This window comes from Eretmochelys imbricata, chromosome 5 (genome assembly GCF_965152235.1).
Source record: "Eretmochelys imbricata isolate rEreImb1 chromosome 5, rEreImb1.hap1, whole genome shotgun sequence".
Lineage (NCBI taxonomy): Eukaryota > Metazoa > Chordata > Testudines > Cheloniidae > Eretmochelys > Eretmochelys imbricata.
Genome location: NC_135576.1, coordinates 88,364,249 through 88,385,261, shown reverse-complemented (window position 1 = coordinate 88,385,261; position 21,013 = coordinate 88,364,249). Strand labels below are relative to the sequence as shown.

The window sequence follows — 21,013 nt, the reverse complement described above, 5'->3', positions numbered from 1 at the left end:
AGGGAACAGTGACCGTGAGACTCATTCATTCTCCAGCATGCAGCTTATTCAGGTCATGAAAAACCTTTTTTATTTGTAAAAAGTATAATTATCTTTAACCAATTTCAAAGCAGAAAAGGATGAGAAGTGAAGATTAGCATTTTGCTGTCCAAGACCAACAGGATGACGATATATGCATGGGAAACATATCGGGAGGATGGGAGGAAGGTTTATTTGTGCTTTTGGGAAGAAGGATGAGGCTGTGTTACAGTTTTAAAAGTTTGCTGATTAGCTGAGCCTAGTGTGTTTTTGTTGTTTGACAGAGACAACCACCAATGGCAAAGGTTGACTTTAGGCTAGCCCAGCTTGGCCATTGTTGAGTTTATACAGAATTTTAGAGTTTGTGAAATTTTGAAGTTTAAGAGTCTGCAATGGACCCTTTTTTGCAATGTGTATTATATTATGAACATTTCAATAAAACTTGATACTATACACTTTTCACTTGATATTTTTATCTTTTATTCTTCCATCTTGTAGCACTATACAAAGGTAGGTACTATCCCTACTTTACAGGTGGGGAAAGATGCACAAGAAGGTTAAGTGATTTGCTCAAAGCAAAGTCAGTAGCGGAGTCAAAAAAAAAACAAAAAACCTTGGCTTCCTGAATTTCACTCCTCTAATCTTGCTAGAGGTAAGTGTCTTCACAGAGTGAACATATTTACCAAGGCAAGAATTATTCATGAGAATTAGGAGTTATTTTAGTAAATGAAAAGTTATCCCTTACAATTTTGCCCTTTGATTATGTTGGTCAGGTAGGCATGATTAATATATTATGCATTTCAGGGAACAGTCACAAAAATGTTACCATTTGTTGATCTACTGCTGGAAGCCACCCACACCAATGCAGACTCTGACCAATCTGATTGTCGAGGTTGTTGGGCATAACAAACACCAGGTTAATAGTTTTATTGGTACACAATTCATATTTACAATTATTACTATTCAATATTTTGTATAAAACAAGTTACAATATGCAAGATTTCCAAATGACAAATGCATATCAAACTAAGTTTACAAGACATTATGAGGCTTTATCTTAAAAATACCTTCAGCAAAATAAAACTCCCATTCTGTCATTCAATCGGATTTAAAAAAATAGGATTAGAAATATACAAGTTAAAAAAAATCAGGGTGAGCAGTATTGAGTATTCAGTAAGGTTTAAAGAGCTTTCCAGACTCTGTACCCAAGGCAAATGAAAGTCTGCAAACCAGGAATATAAACCTGCAGAATAATCTGATGAACATAATTGTTGATTTTTCTTCCACTTAGAATGTGCGTCACATTTGATACAAATCCTAGCTTAATAGTTTTTGTCCAGTCTTTAAAAACAGCAGCACATCTGCAGCAATTTCCTATTTACAGTCGGAACAACAGGTCAAGATCTGGGAGTAACTTTAATATAAATTACTGACACTTTGCTGAAAAGCAGCAACTTGACCCGAGATAGTTACTATGTATTTTAAGTAGCATTTTCACTATATATCTCAGTATAAAAGGGCGGATGGGGAAAAAATGATAGGCCACCCACGCAGAATTATAAATGCATCACAGCAGGGATAACTAGCTTCTCAGCACACACAAGTTCAAGGTCTCCAGCGGTGTTTTAGATGTACATTCCATTTGGCACGCTTTCACAAGTCTTTAGAAAAGAAGTGCTTTCTCCCATTGCTTTCAGAATTGCATGTAGACAACTTTGGTACATATGGTGCAAACGCAAGGCAAATGTCAGATTGAAAGTACGAGCTAAATGTTAAAATTACATAGGATATGAGGAGGTAATGCTGGTCACTATACAGCAATGCTGATTTGAATATTCAAATGAAGAATGGCAGTAACATTTCTGTGTTTCTCCGCAACTATAAGATGTACAGAGGTGAAAAATGGTAACCCAGAATCTTCATACCTAACAAAACTGTGAAACTTTGTTTAGAGACTTTCACTATATGTAATAGACATTTGTGACAGGCTTTGTTTTTCAATTAAAATCAGTACTTGATGTTTAAAACAATTATACAAAATTGAAAGTCCAAGAGTTCATCTGCTTTTTAAAAATGTAATTTCAAAGTTTGTTAAAACTTCATATGTTGGGGTGATTCTTAAAAAACAAACAAACAAACCCTAGTCTGATTCTTTTCAGGTTCAACGGACAGTTCAAACAACTCAAACTGTGCATATGTATAAGCAACTTATACCCATTAAATTATTTTGAGGCAGACTTTAACTGAACAAATCAGTTCAATATTTGCCAACAACAGACATCTCCTCAGTTTCACTCTAGCGCTGAGGTAAAAACACAAACATACACACAAGATGAAAATACCTAAAAAGCAAAGAACTGGGTAGGCAGCTGGGAAGTTAAAACTACTACTTACTGTCCAAAAGCCTTCTTGTGTTTTTTTAAACTAATCCTCCCAACCACCCTACCTTCCCCTCATTCAGCTGTTTAGGCTTGTAAAAAACATAACTGTGACCTCCCCAGGGTCAGGACATTTTTTAAAAAAATAGTTACCTGTACAGCACCTAGCACTGTGATGTCCAATCCTTTCAGCTTTAGAGGCAAACATTTTATTTTTGAAAAAGGTCAAGGAGCACCAGTTGTTACACTGGAGGCAAAATCTCTTGCCTTGCATTGTAAGTCTTGGTTGTTGGATGCACAAGTAAAATTCCTCTAACCATTTTCACAAACCATCAGTCTCTTGACCATGCACACACTGGATCAATGCCATTCCTATTTGTATATTAATAATGAAGATGAGCCTAATAAATTTGTTACAAATGGAGGGGGGGAAATCACTCAGGTAATAAAAGGAGTGGAATCCCTCACAATGTCCCTGCTGGGGATTCTACCCAACTGGAGTGCATGGAGCCAGTTTAGCAGGGCAGAGGTGCCCAGGAGGGGGAGCAGGGAAGGGTGAGAGAGTGGAGTGTGTTATGCTTGGGCTATCCTCAACAGGCAGACGGTCCCATTGGGACTGTTAGCTGGCACAAGTTAAGAGCAACTGCCAGGCTGGCTCTGACCAGGATTGGGGTAGAGAATCATGAGTTTTAATTGAGTGTTGTCTCTCTGTCTTTATCTCCCTGCTCTCTTGGGCTGCCCTGGGCAGCTGCTGGAAAGGATGGGGCAGAGGGGAGTCACCCTTTACTAGGTGCTCCCCTGCATTGAGGCAGAGTCAGTTAATTTCTTATCCTACTCTCCTTGGCTCCAACAACTCAGCAAGGAAGTAAGGCTGTTGAGCAGCCACAGCTACACTCTCCTCTGCAACACAGCAGGCAGGTGCTCAGAGCATTCCAGGCTCACCCAAGAACTGCAGCTGCAAAAGTGAGAGGTCTGGGGGAGGCAGCCATCACAGGGCCTGGGATGACACACACACACTTTGGTTTTTTTTAAAAAAATCCATACGGATGGTTCCGGGAGCACATTTTCAATTCAGCATTAACTGCACATTCTCTCTTCAAGGTCACTGGTGGAAGTTGGACGCACCAGTCTAGCACCACAGGGATTCTAATTCTTGATCAGAGTAAAGAGTGCTCCTCTACTCCAAATAAAAAAAAACAAAGGGGCTGTATTAGCAGAGAGGGAATTGTTTTAAAAAAAAAACCATTGACTCATTTTGTCCCTCCTCCCCTCACAAAGTTAGCAAGGCTCTTGTCCCCAGAATGATGTGGCTCAGCCCCTCACTACCAATTGTTTTGAAAGGCTATATAAACACAAAGATTACTATTTCCCTGAAGACAAGAGTCTCTAAGCTGTACAAAGCAAAGGAGCAAAGTCAGAGGACTCAAAGAGGTTTCTTCTTATAAAAAAAAGAAAAGATATTAAATACCTGTTCAAGGTTTTGATTCTATACTGGAAGAACCTTTTCTTCTATATTCTTTACATTCAAGTTTGTATAATTAAAAGTTTCAGAACAACTTGGGAGGTGCTTCCATTAACTTAATAAGTAACCATATCCTGGACTATTACTCTTCTCCCTTTAGCATCAAAAGCTAGTCAAGTCAACATATTGTTACTTACACTATCTAGGCAACACCCTTCAATTACCATTATGATTTTTTAATGCTTTAACAGGGGATGTAAATTAGACCTAGGTGTTGAACCTTGCCTAGCACTGTTTAAATTTAGTAGGAACATTCCCTCCCACTGCAAGACAACAGGTCTTCTTCCTTCAGGACAAAAAAGTCTGTTGAGTAACATTTCAACCTTCCTCCCCAGACTGTATTTATACAGAACTCACGAAAACAAACCTCTTTTTACTGTTGGCTATGCAGTAGCAGATCTATTCTGAGGCATTTACACATGTCAAATGTGATGCTGGCAAACAAAGATACTAGGGGGAAAATAAACTTCAAATATAATAGGATAAATCTGGAGGAAAAACTTTTCTGATTTAGAAGAGGATATTGAAAAGGAAATAAATAAAATTTCAAATCCTGGGTCACCTTTAAAAAATTACAATCACATTTAACAGATAATTAGGTATCCAGGACTTTTTCTTTTTTTTTTTTTTTTAAACCAAAAGTACCTGGATGTTTAAAGGAGCACTGAAACCTTGAAATAACCATTTTTAAAAGAATGACTGACTACACCTGTTTCCCACTGCCAATTTCAGTGGTTTTATAATCACAATTCCGTATTTTTTTGAAGTGTCCCTCTTCCCCACTACCGCCCCACAGTATGGAAGAAAATGATTAAACAAGGGAAACCATGACAATGACCATAAAGCATGGTCTGATGCATAAACTTTAGGATTGAGAACCTTAGGTATTACCTCTAGCACAAGTAGGTAAAAGGTTACACTGTTAGCTGAAAACTAAGTTGATGGTGCTGCTTTAAAATTATAAACTCTGGTAGGAAAATCAATGTTTTTGAGCAACTAAAAGCTTTTACTAATAAAACAATTAACAGCTTTTAGTTAAGTTGTTTAAAAAAAACCCTTTGAAATAAAGCACTCTTTGGTGTACAGTAATTAGTTTGGATATTTAACATTACAGCTTCATAAAAAAATCCATATAAAATAAGGAAGGCTATCCAAATCAACAAGAAAGTACAATGTTATGAGAATAAAATCTTGCCTTCCCAAGCTTTGCTCTGTATTGGAGACTGAGACCAGCTTGGACAGACAACAGTGAACTAAATATTTAAAAGCTCCCACCACATCTTCACTTCTTATGGTGGCCAGCATCTAAGTGATTGCCATCACAATTACACACATGCATCATACCCACTAGTAAACCCTCTTTATAATAGAGAGTTTAGATATTTACACCTGAGTCTAAATTTACAAGGTTTTTTTTTTTAACATTTGAGAACATTTTTAGAATTAGAAAGCTGAACTGTGTCAAGCTTCTTGAACAGGTCGTTTTCTTCTGCGAAGTAGGAGGAGTTTTTCTGCTAAATCTTAGCTGCATTTTGCAGTGAAAATGTCTTTCCTTTCAAAGAAATTAAGTTCCATAGCAATATTCCTTTTTTCCCCCTTCAGCATCCTCTTCAGTCACTTCTTTTTACTTAACGCAGCACTGTCCTGGTCCTTGGTATGGAGTGACCACTAAAATGATAAAACACAGATTTATGAGGAATAAAAACCATCCGATTTGAAATTCAAAAAACAAAGCAAGCGCAAAATCTTTCAAACATTTCTGCCAGTGTAAACTAAGTTAAGCATAATACTACAAAGAAAAATTTTAAAGACTTGATACTTTTATAGAGAATACTTTATCAATTGTAAAGAAAGCACAGACTACTGTTCTGATTACAAAGAGTAGGAAAAAAGCCTTTGTAAAGAAAAAGCAGAGGATTCAAAGTACCATAATTTCATTAAGCGAATTTGCTGTAAAGCATTCCTTTTCCTTTTCTCCTTCTGAGGTATCAGACTGTGGGAAAAGTAGAAAAGAATGGAAAAGAAATATTAATTTTTTTAAAGCTAGAATTAGATCACAAACTGAAAGCTCTGGTATGCTGCATGCCATTTCCATCTCAACATGGGAGGAGAATGTTGCTTAATGACTCCCTTCAATGGTGAAAGCATATTGGGTTAAGGGTACCCCTCCGTTAGTTTTTATGACATGCTTCTCCAGTGAGAAAAAAAGCTAAGAGACCTATAAATTAATTGTTGCATATGTTTCCCCTTTCCTGCTAACAGGACCACAATTATTCCTTGGCATAATGATTCCTATAGTCCAATTCCATTGAACCCCCCAAATCCTCACAATACACACACTATTTCCTCTCTTCTAAATTGCTAACAACAAAGGAGCTCAAGAACTTGTTAAATACATGGAATGCTAACAGTGTAATGAGTGGGACAATAGCTTAATTCCTATCCATTTTGAAGGGAAGAGGGTTCTGTTAGTTTCTTTACTTCATGCCGTTGGTGTTGGAATTTCTCAAGCATCTACTGGATAGGTCACAAGGTGGGGGAGGCGGAGGTTGGGAGATGGGGGTCCTTTTCCTGGCTCAGTCACTGCCTTGCTGTGTGCCTTCTGTAAAGTGGTGATACTAACACATGCTGTATCCACCTCTGTAAAGCACTTTGAGTTCAAAAGAGGAAAAGCAGTTTAAATGCTCAGTATTAGGATTATTTCAGTTTTTTTGTTTCAAGATGGGATAATTATTAAATGTTGCCTCTACTGTAAATGGTCCGTCCAATTAAACAGATTAACAATAAGAATTTAAGGAGTGTCTGCATTTTGGAAGGAAGAGAGAGAGAAGAGGATAAAATTTCACCATAAAATGATCTGATAAATGCACACTGTAAAATGTGAACTCTGATCTATCACTTATGGACCAATCTACAACAGTGATGGGGAAAGTGAGGTGCCAATTGGCCAAGTCAGTTAACCTAAGGTCACAGAGCAGATCATGACCCTAGGCTGTTACATGAATCCCATGCAGTCCCATTACATTCTCCCATCCACACTACAAACAAAGTGCCATGTTAATGTAGTAATACCCCCTCTCCTTCTGGACAACCAGGCATTGACACTGGTAGACATATAGTGTCACCTGAAGGAAAAGGCACGAATATTGTACACATTGGTTTGATTGAACAATCATGAGATACCTTCATAAATCTCATCAGAAAACTTGAAATAAATATTGTAATTATAAAATGTTTTACTGGGAGATGAGTCATTCTGGACCAACTACTTAACACTTTCTTCACAATCTGAAGGATGAGGAAAGACTCAAATCTGAGGATATAATGCTAAGAATGAATTTTTGATCATAGACTGTGATTCAGCTACAGCAAAACTGTGAAAGCTGAAGAAATCAGTGCAATACCTATAAATAAAATGAGATTCAATGAAAAAAATTGAAACAGTAGCCATATAGGAAAGCTATTAAAATATACAGACACCAAATAAAAGAATACTGGCTAGGCAGTGATGTCCAAAGAATCAAAGGGTTTATATTGGATGATAAAGTTTACGTAGGATTAAATAATAGTGTGTTACAAAAGACATGTTAAGTTAGATTAACAGCTACAGTATTAATAGAAGTCAGAATTGTTCTCCTCTACTCTCCATTTATTAGGCTTTAATTGGAATAATGCAGTCAGTTTGGGTGACCCACTTTTTTTTTTTTTTTTTTTTTTTTTTAAGACAAAGTTGAATAAACTTCAGGCAAAAAGGATGGGAAAGCCAGTTTTTGTTTTGTTTTGAATACACTAATGGAAGCTCCATGATGTCACCCATTTGATGTGCATATCCTTTACCAAATGGAGAGCTGCAAAAGCCATCTCATTCTGTGATAGACAAGCACCATATAAGATTTCTCCAGAGGCTACAGGTCAATAAAAACACATCTATATCACAGGGAGGATATTCTTTATAATGCCCATGAGAGGGCATACATTTAATCACATGATGCGTATATGAACTACAACCAAGCAACCTTTTTTGATGGAAAAATGCCTAAGAGCTCCAGAATTGCGACACTACCGGACGGCACTATTTTGCTTTGAGATATCTTGAATGGCAGGATCTAGTCATTAACTGATTGAAGCAGTATGGTCTCAACATTAAGTATCAGAAACATGATCTGATACTGTTTAAAGTGAAAAATCTGGGGCAGAAGTTTCAGAAGCAGTGTCAGAAAGCCAAATTACAAATACTCTACAAAGCTAGTGCTCTTATTAACTGAAGAAACCCTCATCTGTAAGAGCACTCTGAGTCTTTCCTCAGAGTCAGAAGGCAACTTGCCAGGTTTGTAAAAGATATCTCCAAAGTGGCAGCACTTCTTCATAGAATAATTTATCAGAAGGTCTTTTTCATTGTGACAAATAAAAAGAAAGAAGTGGGGAATGCCTGCTGTTCTCTAGGAGGGAGGATCTACTCATAAGGATGCTTTCCAGGAACTGAAGAGGTATGTCACTGAATGGACAAATAGCTACAGAGCTAAGAGGCTCAAAAACAGAAGAGGCATGAAGAATATAAGAAGTAGCCAGAACCAAAGAGGTCAGCATGGACAGAATTCAGTACTGATAAAAACAATGCAGTCAAGGAGACCTAATCAAACCAAACAATTATACAAAAACTAAATATAGTGTTTCATAAAACTAGCATTTAAGGTAAGGTTAAAAAAAGTTGTTTTTAGCTTTTAACTATTTGTTAATATGAATCAAATAGTATATAATACCCTGAAAATTCTCTCAATGTTACATTAGAAGTGTCCTGCAGATTATTTGATACAGTGTTTCCATCTTTTACAACCATCAGAGGATTAATTTGGTTTGTTATTTTAAAAATAGTTTGCATATCCCTTTAAGGATGAGGGCAGAAGGGAGAGAAGAGAAAAGGAAATTCTATGGAACAATACCACATACAAAGTTTGTATTTATGGCATATAAACACCAACTCATAAATCCTAGTTGCAAGTCTAATGATTCACTCCTCTCAACAAAACAAGGCTCTTCTCTTCAACATTTACTGATAGACGAATTAAAAGATATTCACAAGCACAAGACAAAAAATTGTCACTTTCACGAATCAAAAACTATTTGAAACTGCTGTTGACATATAAACCACAGATTATATGTGATTTGGATTTAATTTGCTTAGATCTTTTGTTTTCAAACTGAAAGTTGCAAGCCCTCTTGGCAGTTTCACTCCCAAAAAAGATAAATATACATTTGGTATCTCTCTTCCACAGTGTACTGATATCTGTGAATGTGAAAGAGGACAGCACTAGGAAAAAAACATACTGATGGCTTTGAATTCCGCTAATTAATGGTTGTGTAACCTACAGATCTGAGCTAGAACCTCATGCTCATTTCCAGCACAACTTGAGAGGGTCTAAGTCTGCATACTGGCTTTAGACATGGATGGACACAAGAACTCATGTGGTAGCTACCAGAAGTAAATATACTTTGTACCCATGTGCTTACACACAAGAAGGCACTCACACTCTTGTTCTAAACCATCCAAGTTTTTAATTCCCCATGAGTTTGTAGAGCAGACCATCTACTTTAAATTCTGAATCCTTTGTTTCTGGAGAGGTTTCTTCATAATACCTGTAGATATTGTGATGGGAACTATTAAGTCAGCAAACTCCTAAATTCAGTAATCCTTAAATCATACATAATAACCACAATACAAGTCTCCCAGTTTCCAGAATTCACTCAGAATTGTATGACACAAGAGATTCAAAGCTTCAGACAGTCTCATTACATGATACATTTTAAAATATTTTAATTAATTCCTTGTCACTAGGAGGCAAATATTCCCTCAGACAAAGTCCATCACCAGTAATGGACATGCCAGCTCAAAAGAGTAACTCTCACCTTTTTAAACTGCTTTTTCTTGCAGCAGACCTGGTAGTTCTTTTATTAATGTCTGTACTGCCAGAAATGCTAGGTTCAGACGTTTTACTTTTCTGAACACTGGACTGTAGAATTACTCTGAAAAGAGTAGGAAAAAGACAATTATATAACCTGAAAGTTTTCCAGAAAAAACTGATGAGGATAAAATATTGTAGCACAAAGTACAGATATATCAGTATATATATCCCAGAAATAATTCTTGAATAAGGGTTCTTTGCAGACTCAGGTATACAACTTCCCCTTGGTAATGCTTTGTTAGTAATTAAGTTAATTCTTGCAGTATTACTAGTTTATGTTTACTTTGACAATCTTATTGAATATAAAATAAGTAAAGTGCTTTTCTTTTAGCATTATTACCTTTTTGGGAGGAAAGGAGAAGGTAGAAATGAAGTGAACAAAAAGCTGTTATTTTAAGTGTTTTGTACTGAAAAAAAGAGCAACATGAAGAGCCTGATAGAGAAACAAACATTATTTTCCTACAAATAACATCTCGACTGATGCAAAAGGAATCACAACTCTCAACAGCTCCTGAAGATCAGAGTCCAAATCTCCAACCCGTAATATATTCATTTGGAACACAGTCTGTAAAAAGCTTGGTTACCATTGACCAGGGACAGTTTTTAGTTGACAATGCTCGTATTTTGCTGTTAGAAAACACGGAATGACCACACCACACTTGTGGCATGATTTTCAAAAATGCTGACCACCCAGCATCTCCCAATAGAGTCATTGGCAGCATCAGGCACAAAACACTCTTTAAAAATCAAGTCACTTGTACCCTTTGCAATCCCCCATTCTCCCTATCTCTTTTGTTTTGCCTTGCCACATCCCACCATGTTTCTGCTTAGACTATGGGAGAGACTTAAAAAAAATTACTCCACATGGCACCTAGCACACTTTTGGATGCTCAGTTAATATATAATAATTATTATATAACAGAAGAGCAGGAAGGACTCTCCTCTCATTACATCAATTAAATCATTTTAGCAAGGCATTTCCAACTCAATTTGAACTCTGCCTTCACAGAACCAACTAGATTCTGAAACTATAATAAAAATCAAATTTGTCCATGAAGTGAAATAGTTCATTGTTATGCGTGAGACACATTCTCACCACTTTACCTTACAATAACTTGAGTTCTTTGTGTGGTCCCTATATGTAGTCCACTTGAGGTGCACATGCATTGGATATGGCTGAGACCAGAAGATTTTTCATTAGTAGTGTCCATTGGTCTGTGTCTGCGCACTCTGAACACAAGGCTAAAGGGGTCAGCATGGACAGGCCACCTCTCCAGCTCCTACACCACCACAAATCACTTTAGGAAAGGATCCAAAATAGAGGAGAAGGACGACAGGTAGTGGAATACATATAGGAATCACACATCTTAAATAACTCCAGTTACTGTAAGGTAAGTAATATGAATTTCTTCTTCGAGTGATCGTCCCTATGGATAGGTCAACTGAGAGGACTCAAAAGCACTACTCATTGAGGAGGAGGGTGTGAGGACCCTGATGTACTACAGATTGCAGGACGCATCTGCTGAAAAAGCTTTTATCAGGGCATAATATCTCGCAAAAAGATACACACACAACCACATGTTGCTGCTCTACCGAAAGGAAACATCCTTAAGAAAAAGCTACTAAGATAGCCTGGATTCTGGTCAAGTGGGCTCTCTTACTTTGTGGGGGAGGTGTCACCATTAACTCATAGCAAAGCAGGATGCAACCTGAAATCCATTTGTAAAGTGTCTGTGAGGAAATTACTTCTCCTTTCATCTATTCAGTGAAGGAAACAGTCTCAGAGATGTCCTGAAGGATTGTGTCTTGCAGGTAGAAAGCCAAGGCTCAACAGACATCTAAAGAATGGAGCTTCCTGTCTTTTCTGGTGGTGTGAGGTTTTGGGTAGAAAACAGGAAGGTATATGACCTAATTTAAAGTGGAATTTGAAGGAAACTTTTGGAATGAACTTAGGGTGTAACATCAAAGAAACATTATACTTCTGGAAGACTGTGTAGAGAGAGTCTGCCATAAGGAATCCAAAGTCACCTACTCTTCTGACGGAGGTGACTGTGGTCAGAAAGGACACCTTCAAAAGACAGATGAAGGGAGCAGGAAACTACAGGTTCAAAAGGAGGATTAATGAGTGCTGACAATGAGAGACTGAAGACTCAAATCAGTATAGGTTTCAGTACTAGGAGGAAAGGTTCTATCAAGGCCTTTTGAAAACCTCACCGTAGACAAAGACCAAAACAGTTTTCCACTACAGAATGGAAGGCTTTAATCATTGCCAAATGCACTTTCAGTGAGCTGAGCAATAAATCAGACATCTTTAATGTAAAAGGAAGTAGTCCAGAATGGTACGGATCTCTGAGCCCTTTGGAGGTATCTGAGGATGCAGACATCAGATAGACAGTTTCTTCCATTTCATCACAGAGACTTCCCTGCTATTATTGAGAATGGATTGTTCTGCCTCTGAACTTGACCTCTCTAAGCTCATCATCCATCCAAATACCAGGCTTAGACTGAGGGATGCTGGATTTGGATGGGTGGTGTTGCCTTTCTTCTAAATCAGCTGGTTCAGAAACAGCTGGAGAGGAAGCCATCTGAAGGATGCTGGTGAAGCAAAACTGCCTCAGCCACCAGGGTGCCACAAGGATTAGCCAATGTTTTTTTCCTGCTTGATTTTCCTCCAGCTTGAGGTAAGAGGGGAATGGGTGGCAAAGCATACATTAGTGGCTCTGATCATTTTACTAGGAATGCCTCCTCTCAGGAATTGTAACCCTGAGCTGCCTGGGAACACTAGACTGGGCATTTCTAGTTTTCTTGGTACAAAAAGATGACCCACAACAGGAATCCCCACTGTCAGAAAATGTTCTGTATCACTGAGCTGTGAAATTTTCACTCCTGGTCTCTGGAACTGCCTGCTGAGGCTGTCTGCCAAAGTGTTCATTACTCCTGGAAGGTGCACTGCCAAGAGAGTGATCTGGTGTCAGATATACCAATTCAAGAGCTTGATCACCTTCATGCAAAGAGTGGTGGACTGCTCTCCTTCATGTTTGTTCATGTACTATACTGTAGTCATATTGCCCAACATACTGAATATGTAGGGCATGGATGAAAGGCAGAAGCCTTCTGTAGGCTTTGAGTACTGCTTGCAATTGGAGGAGACACATATGAAGCTTGAATCTTGCCAAGTCCAAGAACCTTGAGCCACCTGTTCATTCAGATGCACTCCATAGCCCAATAGGGAGGCATCTGCAATTAATTTCTTCATGGGTGGAGGTGAACAAAGGTAACCATTACACACACAGCTTCTCTTTTCCCACCAGGCCAAAGATCTTGAAAACACTGTGAGGAACTGAAGCTTGCTTGCCCAGCTTGTCTCTACTCAGAGCATAAACTGTTTGCAACCACACCTGATGATTCCACAGATGGAATCTTGTGAAGGATATCACAAAGGACACCATATGGCGTAGGAGGACCAGGCAGGACTGCACTGTTGTCTGAGGGCTCAGCCATAGCTGCGCGATGCGGTCCCTCAGAGCTTGCTTGCAATCCGTCCTGGGGTAAGTATGCTTTGGCTGTTATCAAATCCAAAAATTGCTCCAGTAAAAGTCTATAGTTTGCACAGAAACTAAAGTGGACATTTCTAGGTTTCCTTAGAGCTATGAGGATTGAAGGAAGATAAGTAGGGATAGAGCCACCAACTATACCTCCTTCCCAGTATAACTGATTTATGAGCAGCCAGTTGTTGAGGTAGGGAAATACTGGGGTGCCTTGGTGACGCAGATATGGTGTCACCGCAGATAGTGCCTTCATGAAAACCCTTGGGCGATCAAGAAAGGGAATGAAAGCTTTCTGTACTGGTAGTGATCTAGGCTCACCATAAAGCGAAGCAACCTCCTGTGTGCTGGGTGAACATCTATGTACAAATAGGCATTCTTCAAATCTAGAGTTGCAAATCAGTTATCTTTGTTTAGAGAGGGGATTATAGAGGCCAGGGTGACCATTCTGAATCTTGATCAGCAGATGAAGATATTCAGTTGTTTTCGATCCAGAATGGGTCTCCAGCCTCCCTGCTTCTTGGGTATGAGGAAGTATCTTGAATAGCAGCCCTTCCCTCGTGCTGTGGATGGACCAGTTCTATAGCACATAGTCAAGAGGTAGACTCCCAGCTCCAGCTAAGAGTCCTCTTGTGAGAGGGATCCATGAAGAAGGATGGAAAAGGGGGTTTTGAGGTAGGAATTGACAGAAATTTTGTATAGCATTTGCCGGTGTTAGTCTCTAGAACCATCTGTCCGACATAATCTGATGCCACACCTGAAAGAAACAGGTTAAGTAGCCACCAAATGGAGCCTGAGTGACAGGAGAACTGGTTTACAGCTCTCAAGGATCCCATCAAAAGGATTTCTGGAGCCTCTCATGGGGCTAATCTTGCATCTCAGTACCATCGGTGGAGTCTCTGTCCTGGTCTCAAGCTTGCTGGAGGACTACGAGTCCTGAGATTCCAGGACCGATGCCCTAGGATAGGACTGGGATGTTATCAAGCATTCAGTCACAAATCTTCTGTGTGAGAACTCTTGAGACTGCCAGATTTGGAGGGGAAAGGAATGACAAATATTGCACTTGGAAGGGATGTGGGACTCCCCAAAGCAATACAAACAAGCATTGTGGAAGTCACTAACCAGGAAGGACTGAGGGCAGGCAATGCAGCACTTGAAAACAGGGATCTCGGGCATACTAAGTACCTCAAACGGGGCCGGGGGAGCCCCCAAATGCCTACTAACCCTATCACTAAAACTAGCTATCAAGAAAAAGGTATATCTACAGAAAAAAACTTTAATTTAAAGCAGGAATGCTAGCAAAGCTGCGAACACTGTAGGGCAGAGGTGGGCAAACTATGGGCTACGGGCCACATCAGGCCCGCGGGACCGTTCTGCCCAGCCCCTGAGCTCCCAGCCCACCACTCCTACCGGGCAGTGCAGGGAGCGCAGCTGGCTCTGGCTGGGCGGCGTGCTCCTGCTGCTCTCAGGAGCATGGTAAGGGGGCAGGGAGTCCTGGGGGACAGTCAGGGAGCAGAGGGCAGTTGGATGGGGTGGAGGTTCTGGGGGGGGGCAGTCAGGGGACGGGGAACAGGGAGGGTTGGGAGTGGGAGTCCCAGGGGGCATGTCAGGAGGCAGGGGTGTGGATAGGAGTCGGGGACATCAAGGAACAGGGAGGGTTGGATAGGGGGGTGGGAGTTCCGGGGGGTCTGTTGGGGGCGAGGGTGTGGATAGCAGTTGCGGGGGGGGGCAGTCGGGGACAGGGAGCAGGGGGGGTTGGGATCCCAGGGGCAGTTAGTGGTGGCGGGGGGGTCCCGGGAGAGGGAAGTCAGGGGACGAGGAGCAGAAGTCAGTTGGATAGGGGGTGGGAGTCCCAGGGGGCTGGGGTGTGGATAGGGGTCGGGGCAGTCAGGGGACAGGGAGTGGGGGTGTTTGGATAGGGGGTGGAGTCCCGGGGGCAGTTAGGAGCAGGGGTCCTGGGAGGGGGCGGTCAGGGGACAAGGAGAAGGGGGGGTTGGATACGTTGGGGGTTCTAAGGGGGCAGTCAGGGGGTGGGAAGTGGGAGGGGCCGGATAGGGGGCAGGGGCCAGGCTGTTTGGGGAGGCCTTCTCTACCCGGCACTCAATACAGTTTTGCAACCCCGATGTGGCCCTCGGGTCAAAAAGTTTGCTCACCCCTGCAGTAGGGGTTCAATCTCAGACCATGGGCGGTAGAAAGAAAATAGAGGGCAGTTGGCCCACCTCACCCCTTATGCCCTTGGTTCAGAGCACCAGGGGATTGGGGGCGTAGATGCAGGCCCTGCTATCACTGCAATAAAAAAAAAATCACTGCTATCAAAAAAATCTTCCAATCTCCAGAGCATGGAATGCTTGTGCACCTTAAGTGGAATATACATAGGGACCATCACTCAAAGAATTTCTTGTTACAGATTTTCAAAAATTATAAATTGCTCACTACTTTGCTAGTGGTAGGCACACAATTAAACCCTCATTCCTCACTTTCCCCTGCTGTGATATAGGTAAGCAGCTCTCTTCTTCTCTACACTTTCCTGAACTATACTATCAAACCCTAAACACTAACTAAACAAACCATAAGAACCCATAAAACAGATACATGTTTTACAGCCATTATACAAGTGATAATTAATCATTCTACTTTTTCTCATTCATATAAAGTCTAACATGCAAGAAAGAATCATGCTTTCACCATACCAGAGGAAAAAACTGTACTGAAGCAGGGTCCCTCCCATGACAGATATATTAATAAACTATGATTGCGCCCTGAGGCCCATTTTAGGATTTTGGACCCACTGTGCTGGCTGTTTTACAAACAGTTTGAAAGACATTCCCTACCACAATGGGCACACAAGGGGTTGAGGATTATAACAAATACATTAATTTTAGTGTGGATAAGCCCAAAGCAGTCAGTTTTCTCCTTAACTAATTTGAAGGAAAACACCACATTCTGCAACTGAAGGATCAAATATGTATCTTTTTGTATGCATAACTACTCTGGCAAAATTCCTATACTGAAGAGGTAAATAAGAGGTAAAACGAGTCCACTGCTGTTTGTTCACTGAAACATTATTAATGAGCTTCCCCTATGTATATTATGCCTTCTATTTGTTCTATTATGATGTGATGGTGTTTAACAAACCCCACATTAAAACCAGGGCAAGGCACAGAGCAGTACTGGGCGAGGTACGCCTCACCCCTCAGCAGCTGCAGGGCGTGCTCCAGTTGGAGGGATAGTTTAGAAGGACCCTGGTGGCCCAGGGGCAAGGTGAAAGTCCACCAGGTTGCACCAGAAAGTCAGACCGATGCCTGGAGCTGTGAGAGCAGCAGTTGCAGCATTCCTAAAGCTACTCTGGGAGCAGGGATCCTGATTCTCTCTTCTCCCACTTTGGGAGCTAGAAACCCACAACAGTCTGTGAAGAATGGAACATTACTCTGTCAGTGGGACAAACAGATACCCCTGAGCTTGTGACCGTGCCCCAGAGGAGCCACAGCTTAGTAGGAAGGAAGTCAGTGGGAGTATAACTTGGGATGAACCAGCGAGTGGTCCAGATATTGTAATGCCCCTCTAGGGCCTTGGGTCCTTCCACTGCGCTCCCCTGTACCTGTGCTGTGACAGAACCTTAAGGGGAGTGGAAGATGCCCTCAAGAGGGATTGAGGCCCTCTACAGATGATTCAGCCAGGGCCCCGTCTAGAATGATCAGGCCAGAAAGAATGATGGAACCACTGCTGGACCACTAGGCCAGCTGCCTATCAGGCTGACTCCCTGCGCATCGTGAATTTGTAACTATGAAAACACGTATCACATTTTGGGGATTCATGCCTGGGCAGGGACAAAGGAAGAGAACTATCCTACAGTGTTGTTGGAGATGCATCAACTCTGAACTGAGCAAAGCAACTCCATATTCAGAGGCAGTTGCTACAAGAAGCAGTCTTATCAGCTCAGTTCTACAGCAGCCATATTAACAAGGAACTACAGAAAGAAGTAAGGTGCCCTGAGGACAGCACGGCCAGCCTTGAATCTCTATGGACTATTGAGGTTTTGTGTAATGATCCAGATACAGAATCTGATTCTATTTCAGTTCCTCATTCAGAAATAATAAGAAGAACTGGATGTCTTACCGACCTGAGTAGCAGAACTGATGAGTACAAATCATGGGTACTACCTGTTACTCAATCTTTGAGCATTTAATTTTCATGAGCACCCTCGATATTAAAAAAATAATGGAGGAAGTACATACAGAAATACCTTGCCTCAGTCCAGAAAAAAGGTATTAATCAAGGAATCAGAACTACTTTCTCCTCAAAAATAGAATAGATATTGGTTTTCTTTCATTTCAAGCTCATTTACTTGAGGTAATTTCCTCTTCATGAAACATCAGTTGAAATACCGTCCATCCTATGTCCATTAGCATCAGGCTTACTCCCTTAATCTTTGTACACTTGCCCCCAGAACCCTCTCTGCAAGACTTCTGTAAATAGGACCGAAAGGAAATGTCATAGTGAAAACGAAAAACTCTTAAGTGTCAAAAACGGAGAAGCATCCAGCTCCAGTTACCCTTCATTGCGTTCTTGGGGGTTGTTAGGTCAAAGATCCAGTCTGCCCCTACTTTGGAGCCACCGCCAGATCTCACTGAGGTTCCATGCTCAGAATGGTTCCTCTGCAGATGCAGGATTATTTGCCTCATAGCCTTCTCCATTGATAGATGATGGATGCTTCAGCATCCTCTCTTTTCTGGATCTTTGGGTGCAGTGGAAAGCGAAAGCCATACAATCTATACACTGCCTCAGGGACTGACCCTTGTGCTGGCACCAGAAATGCTGGTCAGTTAGCAACATCTTAGCACTGACATACAGTTTTTTAAAAAAAATTTCCAGGGCAGATATTTTATCTCCAAACTTTGATTTAGGAATTAGACAGGTGCCTGGAGACCACACCAAGTTGAACGCAGCCACTTTACCCACAGAACCATACAAGGGAGAGGAATGAAATTAACACGGACTACTCTATTAATACCAAAGCAAACATTCACAATGACAACTCATAACCATACATAAAGTAATGGAAGAAAATGGCCCAGACAGTTCTGGAGTTTAAAAAAAAAAAAAAAGGAAGTAACGAAGTAAAAAAACCTGCAGATTCCAAAAAATGTAAGCTCTCTGTAATTTATATTGCATTATCAAACATTATGTAAATTCTAAGCTTTCATATTAAATATCAGTGGTGTCTTTTCACTGCTTTGGTACAATCATTACAATGTGAACTGATCTGCTGACACTTTGTTAATTCAGTTCGGCAAGAAAGTTGTCTCCAAGCAAACAATACTAACAGCAAAGAATGCTAGCATTCCCTCTCATAGAATCATAGAATCATAGAATATCAGGGTTGGAAGGGACCCCTGAAGGTCATCTAGTCCAACCCCCTGCTCGAAGCAGGACCAATTCCCAGTTAAATCATCCCAGCCAGGGCTTTGTCAAGCCTGACCTTAAAAACTTCCAAGGAAGGAGATTCCACCACCTCCCTAGGCAACGCATTCCAGTGTTTCACCACCCTCTTAGTGAAAAAGTTTTTCCTAATATCCAATCTAAACCTCCCCCACTGCAACTTGAGGCCATTACTCCTCGTTCTGTCATCTGCTACCATTGAGAACAGTCTAGAGCCATCCTCTTTGGAACCCCCTTTCAGGTAGTTGAAAGCAGCTATCAAATCCCCCCTCATTCTTCTCTTCTGCAGGCTAAACAATCCCAGCTCCCTCAGCCTCTCCTCATAAGTCATGTGTTCTAGACCCCTAATCATTTTTGTTGCCCTTCGCTGGACTCTCTCCAATTTATCCACATCCTTCTTGTAGTGTGGGGCCCAAAACTGGACACAGTACTCCAGATGAGGCCTCACCAATGTCGAATAGAGGGGGACGATCACGTCCCTCGATCTGCTCGCTATGCCCCTACTTATACATCCCAAAATGCCATTGGCCTTCTTGGCAACAAGGGCACACTGCTGACTCATATCCAGCTTCTCGTCCACTGTCACCCCTAGGTCCTTTTCCGCAGAACTGCTGCCTAGCCATTCGGTCCCTAGTCTGTAGCGGTGCATTGGATTCTTCCGTCCTAAGTGCAGGACCCTGCACTTATCCTTATTGAACCTCATCAGATTTCTTTTGGCCCAATCCTCCAATTTGTCTAGGTCCTTCTGTATCCTATCCCTCCCCTCCAGCGTATCTACCACTCCTCCCAGTTTAGTATCGTCCGCAAATTTGCTGAGAGTGCAATCCACACCATCCTCCAGATCATTTATGAAGATATTGAACAAAACCGGCCCCAGGACTGACCCCTGGGGCACTCCACTTGACACCGGCTGCCAACTAGACATGGAGCCATTGATCACTACCCGTTGAGCCCGACAATCTAGCCAGCTTTCTACCCACCCTATAGTGCATTCTCCACCAAACTAATCACTTCAAAGCTTAACTGGAACAATAGACCTCGCCTACCCTACAAAAATAATCATTCTTAAACGTTTCTATGGCCAAGTCATGTTACAACAGGATTTATTCTTGCTTGTGTCGACAGAAAGGAAATAGTGAGAGAAACTTGTTTTACTCTTAGCAGGGCTTAAATATTAACTTTAAAGCAGCATAAAAGCAATCTCCCCATCCCATATATAAATAAAATTAGAACATCTCCAGCATTGTCAGTCTATAAGTAGAAAAACTAGTTGGCTAATGCAACACCAAGGGTAAGTTAAGGAAGCTGAGTAAACGTTCCCACATTGAATGTTAACTCTGCTACATTGAACGTTCTTTATATTTTATGGTCTAGACAATGTAAGACATACAGAAATTCAGGTACACATTTAGCTAGGAAAGCAGGAATATAATTAGGGCCCTACCAAATTCATTGTCCATTTTGGCTAGTTCCATAATCATAGGATTTTCAAAATGGTAAATTTCATGATTTCAGCTATTTAAATCTGAAATTTCACCATGTTGTAATTGTAGGGATCCTGACCCAAAAAAGAGTTGCAGGGAGGTTGCAAGGTTATTGTAGGGGAGGTTGTGGTATTGCTGCCCTTACTTCTGCACTGCTACTGTGGGCAGCAGTGCTGGGAAGATGAAGAGCAGTGGCTGCTGGCCGGGAGCCCCGCTCTGAAGGCAGACCTGCCTCCAGCAACAGCGCAGAAGTAAGGATGGCATGGTATGGTATTGTCACCCTAACGTCTGTGCTGCTGCCTAGAGAGCTGGGCCCTCAGTCAACAGCCGCCACTCCCCGGCCACCCAGCTCTGAAGGTAGTGCAGAAGTAAGGGTGGTAATACCACAACCCCCTAAAATAACCTTGCGACACCCCCCTCCCCGCCAACTCCCAGGATCCTCAATTTGAGAAACGCTAGTCTCCCCCATGAAATTTGTGTATTATAGGGTAAAAGCACATGAAAGACCAGATTTCACAATCCGTAAAGCATTTTTCATGGCTGTGAATTTGATAGGAACCTAAATGTAACATATTACTAAATATGCATAATGTGACCAAATTAACATTACTATAGGAATCTTAATTTTTGGTTTCCCTAGCTTTTATATTTAACTGTGTAACCTTAA

General features: G+C 41.1%; 1 protein-coding gene across 8 annotated transcripts in view; it reads right to left on the bottom strand.

Moving 5' to 3' along the window:
• Positions 1-930: 930 nt before the first annotated feature.
• Positions 931-21,013, bottom strand: part of CDC14B (cell division cycle 14B) — an 82,385-nt gene continuing 62,302 nt past the window's right edge. For 3 of the 8 annotated variants that reach the window (XM_077817444.1, XM_077817446.1, XM_077817447.1), the window contains 3 exons: positions 9,823-9,939; positions 5,846-5,911; positions 931-5,586 (listed from right to left, as the gene is read on the bottom strand). In XM_077817444.1, the coding sequence (XP_077673570.1) occupies positions 5,547-5,586; positions 5,846-5,911; positions 9,823-9,939 (223 nt within the window). In that variant the 3' untranslated portion in view covers positions 931-5,546. The remainder of the gene's footprint in view (positions 5,587-5,845; positions 5,912-9,822; positions 9,940-21,013) is intronic. The other 5 variants (XM_077817448.1, XM_077817450.1, XM_077817445.1 and 2 more) reach the window with 4 other exon arrangements.